General features: G+C 45.8%; 1 protein-coding gene across 1 annotated transcript; it reads right to left on the bottom strand.

The window, feature by feature from the left end:
- Positions 1-2,094: 2,094 nt before the first annotated feature.
- LOC104276053 (PH and SEC7 domain-containing protein 3-like) lies at positions 2,095-18,399 on the bottom strand (the record flags this gene model as incomplete). The annotated part of the gene is made up of 3 exons (XM_009872219.1): positions 2,095-2,487; positions 3,925-4,992; positions 18,287-18,399. Coding segments are annotated over 3 exons (1,574 nt in total), but the record flags the coding sequence as incomplete, so codon positions are not given.
- Between the last annotated feature and the right edge of the window lie 217 nt (positions 18,400-18,616).

Raw genomic sequence — 18,616 nt, 5'->3', positions numbered from 1 at the left:
GTCTCCCCCCCAGCGGGGGGGGACGGGGCGGCTGCGGAAACCGCCGGCTGCGGGGAGAGCCGGCAGCTCCGCAGAGGGGCACAGAGACCTCCCGTGGCTCCGCGATATATCGCAGGCAAGTTGCTACAGGGCAACGCAACCATGCCCGCAAACTTTCAGAACAGCACCCGCAGGTCAGCTGGCTGTTTCGGGTTCACCTGAGAGTCACGGCGACGCGCCACCTTGACCCCTCTGCAAATAAACCCCGTGCGACCCCCAGCATGCACACAGCGCTCCCCACCCGCGGACTGAAACGCTGTCATTTATCGCTGGCTCCAACAGTGAAACACACGCGATCTATCTGCCAGTTACCTGTACTCCGGCATAATACAACACGGTGTCAGAATATCACGGTGAAGAGGGGTGGTTAATAAGGCTACTGTCTGGAGAACAACCCTTCAGGGCACCTGTGTGGATGGCTGTACTGCTGCAGCAACACCTTTATCAGTACCTACCCCTCTGCGCTTGTCCCAAACAGAGCCCCACAGCCTGAAACAGCAGAGCTTCCTAACAAACTGCTACTGGGGACACCTCTTTCTTCTTTTTTTTATTAAGGTGGAAAAAAGAAGATTTTAAAAATCCTCTAGTGGTTTATTACTAAGGTTGCAAATTTAAACTAAAATTAACTTAATTCCTAATGAAATCCACACTTAACGCACCTCTAAGCTTTGTATAAGCACACAATAACTTCTCTCTTGCTGAGCCGATGTGGGACTTACTTGACAGTACTTTTTACGTACAACATGCTGCAGTTATGGGATAAAAGAATTGGGGCCCGTATGTGCTACTTGTTCTCCACTGCTCCGTCTACAGCAATCTCTGGTTTCAGCACAAGTAAGAAGCTGCAAGTAACAGGACTGACTTCAGTTTCTGGCTCTGTACCGGTTGTAGCAGATTAGCAGTCACCTACTGCCTATTGGCACCAAGCTCAGGGTTGTACAAAATTTAAACATCTTTTTTCAAGTAGGATTGATAGAAAAAAACAACTGAAACTGCTAAGTCCTTCTAATTGTTCTTTTAAAGGAAAACTGTACCTTAATCCATAAAGTTAACAAAACTACTTCTGCTCAAAGGACTTTTTTCACACTAACACAAAAGGAATAACATATAAAAGACCTTCAACCACTGACTCCAAGGAAACCCAGAGCAGACTAGACACATCTAAAGGAACAGATTAGGGACCCTTGTGTAACATCCCGTACCTGAAGGATGGAGATGTGAGACATATGGCTCACTCACAAGGTCCCCCACCTGTCCACAGATTACCGCTTTTGGTTCAACCCCACACTTTGCCTGTTGCTGCCTTTCACACTCCTCACGTTCTTTGACCACATATGAGGAGGAAACTTTGCTCACGATGTGATGTTCTGCAATTACAGAGCATTTTCTGACTGCTTAGCCTAGCTTTTAATTCTCACATGACTCCTCATCTTAATAGGTTTTCTTATCTCTCCCTTTACCTAAACAGAAATTATTAACACTTTTGTAATGCTCCCTCCGCCCTCAATCAGTAACTAGTGCACTAAAGAAAGAAGCAGCTAAATGTTTAATCCCATGAATGTACTAGGAGTAAATTCGTCCCAGCTGAAGTATTCAGCAAAACTCTCACTGACCTCAAGACAGGAAAAGCCATGCCCAGTTAACATTCAAATTATAAACTGCCTCTGGACAACTCATCCGTGTGCATAGGGTGTTATTGTTCCTAAAACTGCCACTAACAAATTCAGGTATAATGGGATCTGAACAAGGTTCACCTGTAGGTGGTAACAAACTCCTCCAAGGACAGTTCCAGGAGATGCAACAGCACCAGCCAGCCTTTTATCAACGCAAGTATGACCTATAAAAAAACTTTTGTAAAGTAAATTTGCACTTTTCTAAAGGCAGGGTTGAATGGCTCACTTCTCTCCTGCAGCTCGCTCTGTTACACGGGAAATTATTCCGTGTAGAAAACATGCAGCATTGAAAGCGGTAAAACTACACTCTGCGACAGTCTGCTGAAGTAAACAAACGGAGAAAAATCAGCAGGCACACAGAAAGCTCACCCACTGCTTTTACCTTTCCAAATGAGGGATTTCCATGACATCTCCTCTGAAGAGTGTTTCGCTTACATCCCTTAAGCCATTGGCGACGCCTTCACCGTAGGCCTTCACCTCCCTGTCAGGGGGAAGCTGCAGGACATCTGCCTGCCCCGAGGCTGACGTCCGATCTAAAAACTGGCTGCCCTCCTTCATGCGCTGCTGGATCATGGGAGTGAGTGGCATCTCAAAGCTGAAGTAGCTATCGGGCTCCGAGTATAACGTCTCCAGAGACTCCGCGCTGTAGTACAAAGATGCATTGTCTAGGATGTTTTCGAACTGTGAGCTGTACAGATCAGTGGAGATGTCAGAGTGCCTCTGCCCAAGGACATCTTCATATCCTCCTGAGACTGCTTCCCCCTCCTCCATCATCCTGGAAATGAATCAGAAACAGCTCGTTTCAGCTCAAGGGTTTAGGCTTCTAGGTGGACCTCTTTAACTTTCCGCCTTTGCAAACAGAAAGGTCAACTTGGCTTCACGCAGGAAAGGCCACTGCAGTTAAAATGCTAGTTTTTCCTTGCATCACCTCTGTTCATGACTGGCACCACCTCCCTCTCTAGGGACACAAAAAAATAAATAATCTTCTGTGTAAAAGGAGGATGTGAGGAAAAAGCCTAATACTGCCTAACCTAACCGATAACATCAGCTGCATATGCGCAAAGAAGAGCACTCACAAATGCCTAAAGTCTCCATTAGCACCACTGCCATGCCAGAGGCTGCACAGTCCAGAAATGTGCACCCAGATGGGGCCTCTGCCCCCTGGAACACAGTTTGCCAGCTCTGCAGTCCTAGGGCTGTGGTCTCTGGCAAACGGCTGACGGACATGCCTTCAAAACGCAAAGGGAAGCAAATATAATTAAAAATTATATTCTTCCCAAGCTGGGACAACCAGACTTGAAGAGGGAAGATTCAGCCTACTCGTCAATGCATAGGGGATGCCAATGCATCACCCTGTGGAGAGTTTTCCTCTCTGCTGCATCAAATACGGTGAGACTTCTCACAGCATGTGCCAGGCACCAAGGCTGCCCACCCAACCAATCCCACACGCTAGACAAAGCAAAACTCTGTGGATCCTGAGATGCAGAGGCAGGAGAGTCTCCCTCACTGAGATGTTGTTTTTTCTGCAGCAGACACCCCACCAGGTCAGAGTGGTTTTTCTCAGAGCACACTGGGGGACCCTTTGCTTTGTTACAGATGTGCATTGGAAAAGTAAAGTGAGCAAATCAGGATCCTCTTGTAAAAAGCAGCGCACAACTTTTGCAATATATATATAGCTAAGATTACATAAACATACATAATAGAAAGCATTTGGCAGCATTTACCTTCTTACAACATACAAGGAACTTGGTTAAATAATAGTTATTATCAAATCTCTCACAAGTGCTCACACCGTTCTTGCATGAACTCTAACCAAAACCAGAACATCTGTCCAGATGCCTACGGCTAGGCCTGAATGCTGCCTATCCCTAAGTGCTTCTTGTTTTTGCTCCCCTGCCATATCCGGATCCAAACTACACCTGCTGCAGATGCTTCATCACAGAGCCATCTCTCTGCAAGCAGCAAGAGAAATCTTTATGTTTCCAAACCTGAGAGGAACTTCAAATTTCAGCAAGGTGGTGTGGATGCAGCTCAGTCCCAACTTTGTGCACCAGCCACCGCCAGGCATGAACTGCTACTAGTGCCACCACACCACAGGCAGCAGACAAACATCATTGTTTGTCATTAGCTTCTAAAGGGGTAGTCACAAGCCACGTGTTTGGAATGAGAGAAACCCCACCTGCCCCCTGCACTCCCCAAGGCACCATCTCACCTGCCCTGGCCTCTCACTAGCTCAGCTGTCTCCTCCTCGCCATAGTTCTTCTTGTCCTTCACAAAAACTTCATCCTCCCCACTTTCATTGAGCTGTGCCAGAGGAGTAGCTCCAGAGGCAGCAGGTCCCAGCTTTGGGTCCTCACAGATCTCACTCCAAATGCTGTCCAGTGAAGAAACCGTGCCTGGTGAGACCATTGGTGGTGTAGGGTGGCTGGACGTTTTCAGGAAAGTTTTCCGCTCCACGGACACCGTCTCCAGCAGTGAATGCTTCTTTCTTCTCTGCTCTTTGGCTTTTTGCAGCCATAAAATCTCCACCCCTTGAAATTCTACATGTTTACTCACAGCTGCCTCTTTAGAGAGCCTCCTCTCAGGACCCATTGGCATTTTGCCTTGACTATATGCTGAAAACTCCTCTAAATGTGCCCACCCCTCCACTCTGCTGGCTGCTTCCAGGTTTGTCACAGATGGTCCATGACAGCTTGTTTCCTGTGCTGTGTGGACCTCCTCAGCTTTATTACTGATGGCTTGCAAGGATTCAGACTGCATTTCTCCAGTCCATATTGGAACCAGATCTTTCTCTACAATCAAATGCATTTTTTCCTCAGTTGTTCGTTCAGATGGAAGAGGCATGTCTGAGCGTTTTTCTTGGCCTGCTGGAACTGGTTCTCTGACTGCCTGCCCACTTTGGCTGCCAGTAACGTTCTTTTTTTCCATTTGCATCTCTGAATCAAGAGAAGTGTTTGCTCTCTCTTGCACCTTTGTTGCTTCCAGCCGTTGAGAGAATTTCATAATCTCTGTCAGGTTACCTACGGGTTGCAAACTTTCTCCTGGGGCATGCAGCTGCTCTGTCCCAGCATCAGGTCTCAAATTCTCTGCAGGAGCAGCATGCTGACAAAAGGGCCTGACAGGTACCCGGTGGTGACTGTCCTGTTGTTCTGGACTGTGTGCCACAGGCTCTGTCTGGTGAGGCGATGAAGCCCTCGGCACATCTCCGCTTGGCTCTACGGTGCCGTACTCTGGAAATTCATTGATGATGGTATGAGGGAGCAAAGTGCTGCTTCCATGGCTACTACCTGCATCAAAAAAAAAAGAAGGCACTTTTGTAAAGTTTTTTATCTACTCTGTGCACAAACGAAAAGCCAAACTGGGAGTATGCACTGCCCAGGAAGGAATGCCAGATGTGTCTGCTACACTTCAGAAAGGGTCCCAGTGGCCCATGAACAGTCTGAGGCCACAGGCCAGGCGCAAAGGCTGAAGAAAGCAGATACGCAGAGGTCTGACATCCATCCACAGCATGTATCATACATGTTGGTTTTATTCAAAAAATATTTTAGGTCATTCTCACTTCTAAAAATGAAACACAGGGGCGATCATCAGCCATAGCCTGTATATTCCACAGTCTTGACAAAACCAATTAGCTAAATTAAAAAGCAATTATTGAGCAATTCAACTTTCTGCCAGCATTATCCTCTTCCTGTAATAACTGAGGTAACTGAAGCTCGTGTTGCAGAGATGTATGCATACCAAGTAGTTCACATTTTCTGTTGCAGCAAACTCACCACTGTACAAAACACAGGCTATCGCTCCCATCCACGTGTTGCCTTTTAAACCGATGTAAACAAAGCAGGAGTGAAAACAGATGCTCCCATTTTCTAAGCACTGAGCACCCAGTGGCTCCCATTGTTGTGGGTTAACAGAGAATCAGCTGTCCTCATAGGGAGCTCACAGATGACACAGTGAAGGATACTTGACCACCTGATATTCCAGTACACGGAGGAACTGAGCTTTTCAATAAAAAAAAACAAAAAAACCAAACAACCAGCAACAGCTGCATTTGCTGCACCCTTCTGGAAAAAAAAATGGCCTGGAGTTTAAAGTGTTATAAAACAAACAACCAGGGGGCCAGGTCCAAACATCTACTTTGAAAAATGTCGGGAGTGACAGATCTGAAACCAGACACCAACTTGCATTTGGAAGATTTATCTCACTCAAGGTGCATCTCTAGGTGATGTGTTGCAAATGGATCCCCATCTCTGCTCCAAGCAGATGGCCACAAGCCACTTCTGAGGAGGAAGCCATGTAGCTGTGGTTAATGATAAGCTGAGTTCAAGGTGAAAAGAAGGATAATTTAACATGAGCTCAGTACTGCACCAGTGTGGCTATTTATCTGCCGGTGGTTTGTAAAGATGAGCAGCAGCTCATACCTGCCAGCTTACTATCCAGCAGATCTAACCACAGGGTAAATACCACACATGGTGCATGATGCAAGATCAAACTGACAAACTCAGACCACGCCAAAACACAGCCTCTTTCCCAGTAGGTGCTCTAGATACCTCCATGCTGCTGATTTAATTACTCCATTAAAAAAAAGTGGGTCAGATTTCATCTAGATGACTTGGTTGCTGTTGAGGACAGTGACTGGACTAGGCAGGGACTGCTTCTCTGCTGCTGAGTCCCATGGAGCTGTGAGGAGCATGGATGCCTTGTTCACTTCCACATGACCAGCCTGCCTCCATGGCAGGGTTTCCAACACACAAGCACAAGTCCACTGGGAAAAGCCAAAGAAAAGAGCAAGGTCTCTCTCCCGACACTAATGTTTCCAGTCATGGCGCTTTTTCTGAGTGCCTGACGCCCCAGACAAACAGCCTCCTTTGCACACAATTTAGCCACGCAGTGCTTTGGTGCATCCCCAGCCTACTCACTTCATGGCACAGGTGCCAAGTTGCCATTGTGCCATAATCCCACCAGGACAGGCTCATGGATGAAAATGATGGTCTGTGGCTGCAATGCCCTACACCTGCACCTGGACCAGCCCAAGTCAGCAAGAGGCCCGGGCTGCCCACCTCACAGCCAAGGCCTGCTCTAATGCAGTGGCATGAGTGCTAGCTGCTCTCTCAGTACATGTCCAGAGATCGGATATTTTAGAGAAGAAATGCCACTAGGATGCTCATCCCTACAGATGATAAAGTAAAACCTTGAAGGACACAGCTCCAAATACAGCCACTCTCAGCTTGCAGACCTGCCCCAGCTGGTATCACCCCATGCTCCCACGCTCTGGCCACATCCCGAAGAAAGGCAATGCATAGTGTCCCAGGAGCACGCGCCTCTCTCCAACCCATGCACCCCACCTCACTGGTAGGAAGGCTGGAGCATCGCCCTCCGGCCCCCCACGGAGCTGGGATGCAGCCAACATGCGCTTGAGGCCAAGCCCTGACAAGGCACAGCACACAGACCCTGCCAAGGGGCCAGGCTCATCTCTGCTAATTGCTATCCTAGCTTCTGAACCAACATGAGGGAAACAGAAGCGGCTTTATTTCTGGCAGTGAACGCTAAATGCGCTGCTGCACAGCCCCATCTGCCGCTGCTGACAGCAGTAAGCAATCCTGAGCAAGTTTCTGATTTATTTCTGCTCCTGAACTTCATCCCAAGCAAACTTTACCCTCTGGCAAGGCCAGCAGAATCCAGAAGAGGTACACATACAGAGCACATACACACCTATAAAGGCACAGAGAGACATGCAGGAGGAGGGAACTTGCACACAGGTCCTCTCTGCCACTCTGGCAAGCTGTGTTTCACCTGGGTGAGAGAGGAGCACTTCCACAGTAGAAATTTAAGGCTGTTTCTACAGTGAGGTGCCAGCAGCCCTGCTCTGGAAGGAGTGCTGCTGCTGCCATATGCGAGCACACGTCAGTGGAATTCCTGTCTTCACAGCATCCTGCAGAACACTGTCTAACTCACTGCCTGATTAGAAACAATTCACATAAGCACCAAAGCAGCTGTCCCTCCCCATTACATTAGGCACCACCATGCACATGACTGCCAAGGTCTCCACTCCTTGCAGCAAACCACCACCACTCCTAAAAGGTGTAAAGACTCTCCCTTTGCTCAGAGAGTTATTTCGGGTACCAGAGCTTAGAGGAGCTTGAGCTCTTTAAGTGAAACTCCTCCCTTACTCCCATCTACCACCACAGCACCATGTCTTGCTGCAGCTACTGGCATATCCTCTCCAACCCCATCCCCCAATATGACTGCATTACAAACAAGGCTAGAAAGGCAACAACAAAAATTTAAGGACCGCACAGAAGAAGAACAGGGAAAAAAAGTACCCATCACCAAACAAACAAAGAAAGGACACACACTCTCAGGTAACACCAATTTCTACTTTGCATTGAAAGTGGCTTCTTTGAACAAAGGAAAGAAAAAAAAAAAGAATTAAATTGAAAGAGATAGCACTAAAATAGAAAGGGGGTGAGTGGCTAGAAAACTGAGACCGGGCAAATAAAACCTAGTAGTAGCTGGCAGCCTTTCTGAGGACTAGACGTTGAAAAAATTCATTACTTAAATCAGGCATAGATATGATATTTCATACGTAAATAACCATTCCATGTCAAACAAGCTTGCCTACAGCATAATAAAAGGAAATTCTAGGAAGAAAAACACAAGTTACAAGCATAGACAGACAATTTTGTTTACAGGTACATTTTACAAAAGAATTGTGTGAGTGTCTCTATACAGTATATATATATATATAAGCTAGCTCGAGAAATTAGATATATTTGCTTGAACAGTCTCCTTACTCACAGAGGTTACTGTAGCTCCAGCAGTTACCCATTGGTCAAAGAAACAAAATGCACAGATCATCAGTTTATCTATAGCAATACCAGCTAATTCAATTGCTGCTGTTCTAGTCAACTGGAATCAAAATAGTTTCAAATTTCCTGGCAGCTGCTGCCCTGCACTGCACACAATGATGTAAATGGATGCTTTCTGAGTATTATGAAACTGACGGGGGAACTGCAGTCTCATTCAGTCTATCGCAGGAGCTAAGGAGTCCACCTCAGCAGCTTGCAGGAGGGAAAAAAATTTCCTCCAGGAAAGGCTGCCTGACAGTATGCCAGCGAGACGTCTGTGCTTAGCTGCCGTTTATTATAACCATGTCCGTATGGGAAGAAATGGGCAGAACAGCGATGCTGAGTCGTGTGCTGGTTTCAGAGAGCAGGGTACCTGACGGCGTTTCGGCATTACTGAGCTGGAGGATTTCACAAAGCAGCCCGGCTGTCTTGCATTTTATTTCTCTGCAGTTCCTTGTGCCGATCACAAGCAGCACGTGGGTAAGCCTGCATGCAGCGTCACACCAGCTATGCTTTCTTGGTACCCGCATTTCTTGCCATTATTTGTAAAGGCAGATTTTTACACGCTGTAAAAACAGTGTGTAGGGGTGGGTGTGGTTGGGAGTGTGTGTGTATGTCTGTTCAGAGAAAACAAACCTCCAGGTGACAGAGCTTAACAAACAAACCACAGGATTTATGGCACTGTATCATTATTGCAGCCTGACTGAGAAAGGGGAGGCGGGTCACATCTGTCTCCTCATCCCATGCTCCCTCGAGTTAAAACTTCTGAGGTAACTAAAACTATTCCGATTTACAAAGCAGTGCCTGTGTACGCCAAAGACAGAGAAGCCTCCCACTAGCAGAGAGGAGGGATGCTGCACAATCACTGGCAGCCTTGTGCAGCAGCTCTTTTTCCAAGTGATGTCATTCTCCATGCTGCGATAGGTCCTGCCTGGCTGGCGGAGGTACTTCGTTAGCCAGAGCCAGGAGATTAGCATAACGCAAGCACCGTGCTTTTCTAACTGGACTGTAAACATCCATGCAGGACTCGGAGCAGTGTCTTATGTGGCTGGCAGCCACTCCAGACTTTTGAGCACTTTGTCTGCTCAGCGAAGCTGAAGCCAGGCCTTCACTTTCCAAAATCACACCGGCATTATGTAAAAACAAAAATTGGTGGAAACAGGGAAACTGAGCACATACAGAGTGAGGGGAGCAGAACGAAGGTGTAGGGGGAATTGCCTAGAAAATAAGCCCTGGTTAAATGGCTCCACCACCTCAGTAGACATGCAGTGGAGGGGACCAGAGACATGACAGAGCCTATGCACAAAAAGTGACTGTGTTTGCTGAGAACCCTCATACCAAAAAGGGGCGACTGGAGCAAGTGCTTGCAGCTGTCGGTGGGAGGTTTGACAGAGGCTCAATAGTGTGCACAAGGCAGCGTGGTCCTTGCACTCACCATGCTTGAACAGCTAGGCAGCAGTGCGGCAGCTGGCAACTTGGGGTTATCCAGAACTTAAACTGACCAGTTCAGGGAAGAAAATAATCCCCTTGCAAGCACCTAGGGGCAGAGCGTTGCTCAGGAACTCATGCACCCACAGCTTGCTGCACACTGGAAGAGGTTATCAGAGAAGTACCGCTCACTGCTGCTCTTGCATAGTTCCCTAAACTCTGGGGGTTCTGGGCAACCAGACGCGGTGTTTACTGAACCTTCTCCAGTCTGCCACAGGACAGCCATGCCCATACTAGTTAATCTCATCATGAATCCCTCCACAAGCCTAGTCCCAGTGCTGGGAGTCGGGTGGTGATGTGATGCCCAGGTTGTCACATCTTGAAAAAACAGAGAGTGAGAAAAGCTGCTAGGTTAAGAATATAAATCCTGTCCATGAAGAAAGCAGTGACCAAAGCAGCATGTAAAATATTCAGGTCGCTGGGTGTCTGTTGGAGTGTGTGTCATTTCTTTACAATTGCAAGCCTTCTAACCTTGTTCCCGATGGAGAGCCTTAGGTAGGCAAGTTTGCGACTTGGTTGCAGTTTTGTATTGCTTTCCTCCCTTCCCACACAGATTTTAACCATTTCCCAGTGGCAAATAGGATTCGAGAGTGCTGATGTAACCCCAGCTACACTGAATGAAGAGCCCCCAAGCAAGTCTCGCATTATTCCCCTAGCTGCGAGAAGGATGGCACCTTGCCGCAGCAGCTCACAGTGAGCTCAGAACAGGATAAAAAAGTCCAAAACTAACATGCAGCACGTGCTGGGAGGCTTCAGAATGAGGGATTATCCATACAAATTGTTGTATGGGCCACAGATGGTCAGTGAGATAGTTTAGTCCCAAGAGTCATTACCCTGGAGAGCAAAAGGGTAGAGCAGAACAGCTGCTAGCACGAGCAGAAACAGGAGGGAATACAAAGGGACTTTCTGGGCTCCCTACCCTAATGTAAAAGTGAATGTGAATCTTAGTGTATTTAATGCACTTTTCTTCTTTAAAACCCCAGCCCCTTATGTAGCTGTGAGAATCTCAAGTTTTGGTTTACGACTTATCTCTTCAGAAGTCTTAAACCCAAAATTCCAAAGACAAATCCAAAAAGAACCCAAAATTTTCTGGTTTGACGGCAAGAATTGTTTTAAAAGCTCCCTAAGAGCCTTCAGATGAAAGAGCAAACTTCTGGAGTAGCGACAGCCCACAGCTGCTTCGACACTTGCAGTGCCTACAAAGACTTTACAACCTCTCTGAATCCACTTGTACTTAATCTTACATATTTAAAATACTGTACTTTTAAAGAGTCTCTCGAAAAATACTTCAAACAGAAATACCTATCCAGATAAAAAATATATCACCTGACTTCAAGCAAGCAGCAATGGCTTAAAAAACCCCACACTTACTACTCACAGATCTCAGAAATGCTGGATCTTTGCAGCCGCCGCTGAAGAAACTAGGCACACCTGCAGAAAAATATGTCCTTTACTACGCTTCAGGGTTCAGAACCAATTAGACAGGCTAAGAGAAAGCATGCTAAGCAGTCCTCAAGGCACCCCTGGAGCTGGACAGCTAAAACAAAAGTAGGGCACAGAGTGACATGTGCGTCTCCCAGGCTCCACGATTTCGCAGATGCAGCTGGCCAATGCATGGTAACTTTTCATCAAGCTCACACAGCGAGTGGTATTCCTTTCCTCAGGAAGCTGGACAGAGTTAAATAAACAATGTGGGGGTCCAGAGCAGAACGCACTTGTTAAAGCGATGAACTGCAAACAGGAAGAACGCTCGCTGTACCTTGTGTTATGCATTTTCAGTGTGATACCAGGCCAGAACTGCATGTATCCTCATAATTTCAGTTAAATGCCTTCTCCATGTTGGTTATCACGCTGTCTCTAGCAGCAGGATAACATCCACCTTTTCTTTCAGAAAGCTTCAGAGACGAATTGGGGTGCGTTGTTGTTGTGCTGCCTAGCTCACCAGGTGATGGGGCTGCAGCCAAGGAGAGGAGCAGAGCCCACGGTGACAACAACCGAAAAGGCAGCTTTGCTGCACCATACCCTCCTACATCCAGCCAAGTCAGCTGTCTGAGCCTCTTGTCTTGTGCCCACTGACCTGGATGTATCATCTTTCCATCTGTCCAGTGAAAGGGAAGGACCTATCCACCTCTGGGAGCGTGTTTCTGAGCCTGGCCATCTTCAGCCAAGCTCAGCCTGTGCCACATGTACTCAGAGCAGCTGAAGTGGCCAGATACCACCCAGATGGGCTGCGAGCATCACCAAGCCCCCAAATATTTAAGCGCTCACATCAGCATGGCTCTCAGGTTCAGCCAACGGCCCACAGAGAGAGAGGTAATTACTGCCTTAACTCTGGCATTTCCTAACTTCTGAGTGTCTAATTCTGCACCTTTAAAAAATAATAAACAAACAGCCCATGTCTTAACGATTATTTGTACTAAACTCTTGGCCTTCAAACAACTCTGCTGTTTACCAAGCTGAGGATGTGGTAATCTCCCTGCAGCTGTAGGTTATGATAACTTGAACTATACAGCTTTCAAGCACAGGTCACAAGACATCCAATTTCCTCCTGCAGAGCAAGGGACTTAGCCTAATGCCTCATGCCCCTTTAGTTTTCCTTTCCCTGGGACTGGAAACACAGACATCCATCACATCACACCTGATGGCTCCAGAGTGTGCCACAGCTTCAGCCAGCCCCAGGAAGCTGGACTCAGAAATTCCAAGGGGGAGACAGCAGGACATGTCCACCTCACGCAGCAGAGATGCAGACCACAGTGCAACACGTCTTCCTTCGCCAGCATTAATTTTTCCATATAAACAGTCAGATGCGCTTTTCTGACAGCACTGTAAGAACTTGCTGTTCCTCAGTGCACCCACACAGCAGTTCAAAATCACCTGGTTTACTCTGCATTGGAGCAAAAGAGGAACACTCAGCATGACTGGGCAACATGTTGTTGCCATAGAAGCAATCACTTCCTAGAGTGCACAAACTCAACCAGAAAAGTACCTTTTAACACAGTACCTCTGGAGACTTAAAAAGTTAACCTCTTTGCATCATTACCAACCACTGCAACATCAAATGTCAGGGATATCTACGAGAAAATATACTGATTACACCTTACTATCTAAAGACTCCTTAAGTGTCACAGAAAATTCAGTGGAATACCAGAAACAACATTTAAAAAGCTGACATAGTCTAGTACGCACAACAGGATGATGAAATTTTGACTAAGTAGGGGGAGCTTTCCAGATTGCAGCCTTGCACGTGACCCCTGGTAAATGCTGCAGGACATAGTCTTAAATGCATATTTGATATACCTATCCTCACAGGCTCCATCTGCCTTAATTAAGCAACGTGAATGTGAAAATCAGGTAGTCCTTCACCTCTCAGAGAATGCAGTTTTGCACCTTTTAGGAAAGCAGAGTTGCAGAGGAGGATACCAGACCAGGGAGCCCAGACTTTTACGACTGCCTGGAGAAAGAAAGAGCAGGACAAAACTGGAGATAGAAAGAGCATGACAAAGAGCAGTGCACTGAAATGGAAAGCAATGCGGTTGAAGCACCAGGCAAGATCAGAGTCAGCAATCTGGGCTGCTGTGAGAATGAGGCAATATCTGAGTGACAGTGGTCTGGGGGCAGTTTTTGAAGCGATGATCAGAAGGTGCCACATCCATGCAATGCAACGGGGATGCAGCGGAGCTGGACACGCGTGAATTGGAAGTGACACAGAGAAAGCAAGGAAGACAGAGGAGCAAAGGACAATTAGTAAGTTAGTGATACTCCTTTTACAGAAAGTTACTGGTATAATTTTCTTACGGCTGTTTATATCAGCATCACAGGAGCACAAAATGCCTTTGCTTGTACATAAAAAGCGCAAGCATTGTGTCGTTCCTTTGCTCCAGAAACCAGGTGGAGAAATTGTAGAGTAAAAGTAATCATTTCCACAATCCAGGTAAGGAATGTTGCACAGGTTAAAGTATGCATTTCATTTTCTTTCATGTGTCAGCTTTGGCACTATCTGACCTGTTGCACAGGTGATTCAGCACACATGGCCAGGAGAAAGTAAACCTTTTTTTTTTAGAATTGATTTTTTGGTGGTGTTTTGGTTTTCTGGTTACTCAGTTTTTGCTAGCTTGAGCTTGCTAAGAAACGAATGAGCACAAGAATTCGCATAAGACAATCTGTGGCAGTGTGCAGCTGGGACCATCTCTCTTGGCAGAAGCAAGCTGTTAAATGAGCTCAGTTGCCTCATGACACCTCACTGTACACAAAACAGCAAGTGACAGCTTTCCAAAAAGCTATTTGTTTCACCCAGAATTCAAAAACAAGCTTCCTCCAGCAGCTGTTGGGAAAGACCAGATTTGCATAGCAACCCATGGACTAACTGTACAGGGCTTTTTTTTGTGATGGATGAGATTAAACCCTGTTACACAGGAGGGGTGAAAGCCTTACCCTCCTAAAAGCATCAGAGAAAAGATGGTTAATGAGTCTTAAGAAACTATTTTATTCCTAAAAAATCTCTTGGATTTATTTTCTCTTATAACAGGACCTATGGGGTACTTAGCTTTCATGTTTACTTTAGCAACTATTTTGCAGCATTCTCCTCTTTTTCCCCAAAGGAAGCACTTTTTAGCACTGTGTCATATTATCAGGACTTCTTCTTCTTTTTAGTACTTAAATATATTAACTGTAAAGTCATAAAAATCAATACTCTGTAACGTGCCCAAGCCTGAAGATAAGTCTGTTGAACAGAGATCACTGTTTCCACAGCTGGTTCCAGAGAAGGGCATGTTTTCATACACAACAAGCACTCTTTATGTCAATGAGGCTGAGAAGAAATTCTTGTTCAACCCAGCCAAATTCAGTTTTTAGAAAACATTTTCTTTTGCTGGAAAGCAGAAGGCGGCCAGGCAGCACAGGAGCATGTGGCTGCGCGTGGTGCATCCCATAGAGGTGAAGAGCAGCCCCACAAGCAGGGGTTTGCAGGGAGATATGTGCTGCCAAGTCCCCTCACAATGCGATGAGGGTCCTGGGGTCCTGGACCTGATCCTGCTCTGAGTGACGCATCCAGGGCAACAGAGTACATCAGGGATCGCAAATATCCCAGATAAAACCAGACCGAGGGCACCAAAGGAGAGAAATGAGAAGGAATAGTTTTTAAAGTGGCAGCTTTATTAGCATTTGAAAATCATCAATGAAAACTGTCTTCTGCAGGCATCTAGCCTTTTTTTCCTCTCCTCTCACCTGTAAAAATGACTACAAGCTTCAACTTGGAAGTAAAAATCAGCACGACAGCTTATTAACAGAGTCTGGCATCTCCCGTCTAGACAACCAGAAGTGTTGCACCCAATTATTCCTCCTTCTTTGTAAACTGGCTTGTCTGATGCAAGTATTTCAGTAGCCAATTACAAAATGTATACACTCAACTGCATCCAGAAGGACTTCAGTAACATGGCTGTGGCTGAAAGGGAAAGGATGAACTGGGAGGCAATTGCAATTAAGCTGTGCAGCAGCTTTCCCATTACATTCTTAGTTTCTGAGGCCAGCCAAGGCGCAACTGAAATGTTTTGGGCCAGATAAATAAAAGTTTAGCTTTACTGCCCATAGTGACAAGCCATTCTCTTGATCAAGATGAACACCAGTACTTCTCCTGACCCTGCTCTCATCATTCGTTTGGTTGAAATCTTTCATACTTTGACCCACAAAAAGCGTGTCTTCTTTCTTTTAAAAGCAACTTGAGGAAGTAGCAGGTTTGTTTGGATTTTTGGTGGTGTTTTTTCCCTCCCCATCTAATACAGAACCTGCTGAAGTTAACAGCATGCTTTTGCAGCGCCTTCTACTTAGAAGCGACAATGGTTGACATTCATAGTTACTGCCAAGGATTGGTATGTAGAAAGGCTCTTGCTTATACTTGCTCTTAGAGTGAATAAGGTCACTGCTAAATCTCGTGTAAAATGTTGGAGGTGCTGGGAAGTAAAAGGGTCAAAAAGAAGGAAAAACTTGCACCTCCAGGGAAAACCAGATAGGACAGGTGACCCAAGCCTGACCAACAAAGTATTCCATATATATCGTATTGGTATAAAGTTCAGAGATCATAGGTGTTAACGTCCTCGTCTTCAATGGCTGGTGTCCGAGAAGGACTCCATTCATTTTTCTGCCTTTGACACCAATCCTCAAGCTGCCAATCCAGCTCCTGTACCTGGTTCCTCTCTGCCTCCGAGCCTGGGACTTCTGCAGTGCCTGACTGCTTTGCAGCATTAGTGGTGATCACTGTTGGGGAGGGGAGGAGATGGGTTTGGTATCTTTTTTTGTATGTATTTGTATATAAGTAATTAATTAATTAATTTCACTATTTCCTTATTAGTACTATTAATGTGTTATTAAAACTGGTTTAGGTTTTTTTCCAATCCACAAGACCCTCTGCCATATTAATCTTTCCTCTCCTGTTTGGGAAGGGAGAGGGGTTAGAGAACATCTATCATTCATTTAGTGGACAGCTCAGCCCCAGCCCTTGACACAGGCACACCTGCTTCCCCCCAAAATGTATATCATGATATATTTGAAAACAAAGGAAGCCAGGATTTGGTGCACAGAGCTCTGAGGTTGTACTACTGTGCTCTCAGTTGTCCCATCCTCATTCATCTCCACTTAATAAGCAATTAAAATCTGCTCTCTTGAAGAAAAAAACAGTGGAAGGGGCATAACCACTCTCATCCATTGCGATGAAACGTTTTCCTGGAGGAGGAGGAGGAGGAAGAAGACGCATTTGTCTGTGGCAGCATGAAGCCAGTCTGGGTAGGCAGGAAGTCAACTAGTTTTTGGGTACAATTCACAAATGTTACATGTTAACCATCAAATACTTGGAAACTCCCTCAACGTCACTCTCATTTCACTGTTAGCCCTTAATGGTAGTTCTGATTAATAAAGGAACAGAGATTCCGAAACAAGGCAAGAAGCAGCACAGGAAAAATACAGCAAAGTCCACACATAAGCCAATATATCTGGATTATTCTTTGCCACCCTTTATTTTTGGGCTCAGTACCCGGTCAGCTCAGAGTACCCATCACATCTGATAATTGTTTTCGTTAGTAATAACAACAGACTCACTTGAATTTATTAGACACAGCATACTTTATTTAATGCCAGTCTCTGGAAATGTACTAATGCTAGCTGACAGTGCTCTCACAGTGTGTATCTCCAAACAAGAAATGAGGTCATTCATGATTCATGCAATAATCCAATACACACTTTGTGGCAATTTGTAAAAGTTTTTGAAATCCCCAAATGAGGACATGTTTGGTTTTGGTTTTTTCACCTTTTTGCAATGAGAATTTTCCAAGTGGAAGACCAAATGTTAGAAAATCCAGGGAAAAACTGGTTACTCAGTTTCCAGCCTTTTTTCCTTTTTTTTTTTCCCCCCTCCTTTCCTTTTCTTACTGAAGTGGAGGAACCTACACAGCTTGTTTCTGCCCAAAGTGCTGGCCTTCTCTGGCAAGAAGGGAGTCTTCTTTAATTAAAACTGACATTCCAGGAAGTTTGCAATTAGAAAGGATCAAGATGGAAAGAGAACAGCCTAAGGAAATATTTTTGCAAAGAGGGCAGGGATTGTGGATAATTACAATGAGGCAAGAGATATATGTATAGTAACTACATTCCTTTTCTCTAAGCTTGGGCTGCAAAAAGGTAGAAAACGCCCTATATTTACAAGAAAAGAACATAAATAAGACTGATCTTTAGGCATAACATTACTGCACCTGGATTTCTTGAATTACTAACTACAAGGGCTGGAGAAGATCATGTACCACCTCAAGTATCTAAATTAAAATCTACCTCTAGGTGCAGGAAGAGCAGGGTATAGATCACGAAAGGCATTCCTGGAAGGGTCTCTAGGCTGAGATGGCCATGTTTCAGCATGTGCAGCTGCAGAACGTGTGGCTGAAATTACTCTGTCACAGAGAAATGCTGAGAATCGCTCCACCAACACGTCTCCGGCACACCAGTCCCTGCTGTCACGTCAAGGTGGTCCAGGTGAGCCAAATATGAAAGAGGAAGGAGTGTGGGTGTAAGACAGGGAACTGCTGTCATTTTCTGGGGCCACACCAGCAGGCTCCTGGCACTTGCACTGTGGTATGGCGAAGGGCAGCGTAGCACAATGAAAGAGCCCTTCTGGGATCATCGGGGAGCAGCTTCTGCAAAACTTTCTCTAGTGGCTTAAGAGATTTTTGTAAATTTTTTTTTGCACACAATAGTAATAAACTGCACTTACTCGTTTCTGAAGGCTTCTCTTCTTCCAAGCCAAACAAAAATTCATATTTGGCCTTGGCAACAGTCTGGGCATGAGCTGATACATCATTATCCCACACAAGTGCTTCTGCCTGCAGAGTCAAAACAAACAAAGCTTATCTACCTTTTAGTGAAAAAACAGCATCAGGAACATGAAATCCCTTCAGGTGGGTTGTCAGATAGGATTTCCAAAGTGTTCACTTAATTCCATGACCATCTACATCAATCAGAGCAGACACGGGCTTTTGCTCACCTCTCCATCTTCGAACCCAAGCATTTCAGTATTACGCAGAGATGTTTGAGAACCCA

This window comes from Apaloderma vittatum, unplaced genomic scaffold (genome assembly GCF_000703405.1).
Source record: "Apaloderma vittatum isolate BGI_N311 unplaced genomic scaffold, ASM70340v1 scaffold24486, whole genome shotgun sequence".
In the NCBI taxonomy this organism is placed as follows: Eukaryota; Metazoa; Chordata; class Aves; order Trogoniformes; family Trogonidae; genus Apaloderma; species Apaloderma vittatum.
The sequence above is the reverse complement of the archived record's forward strand: the minus strand, read 5'-3'. Positions and strand labels throughout refer to the sequence as shown.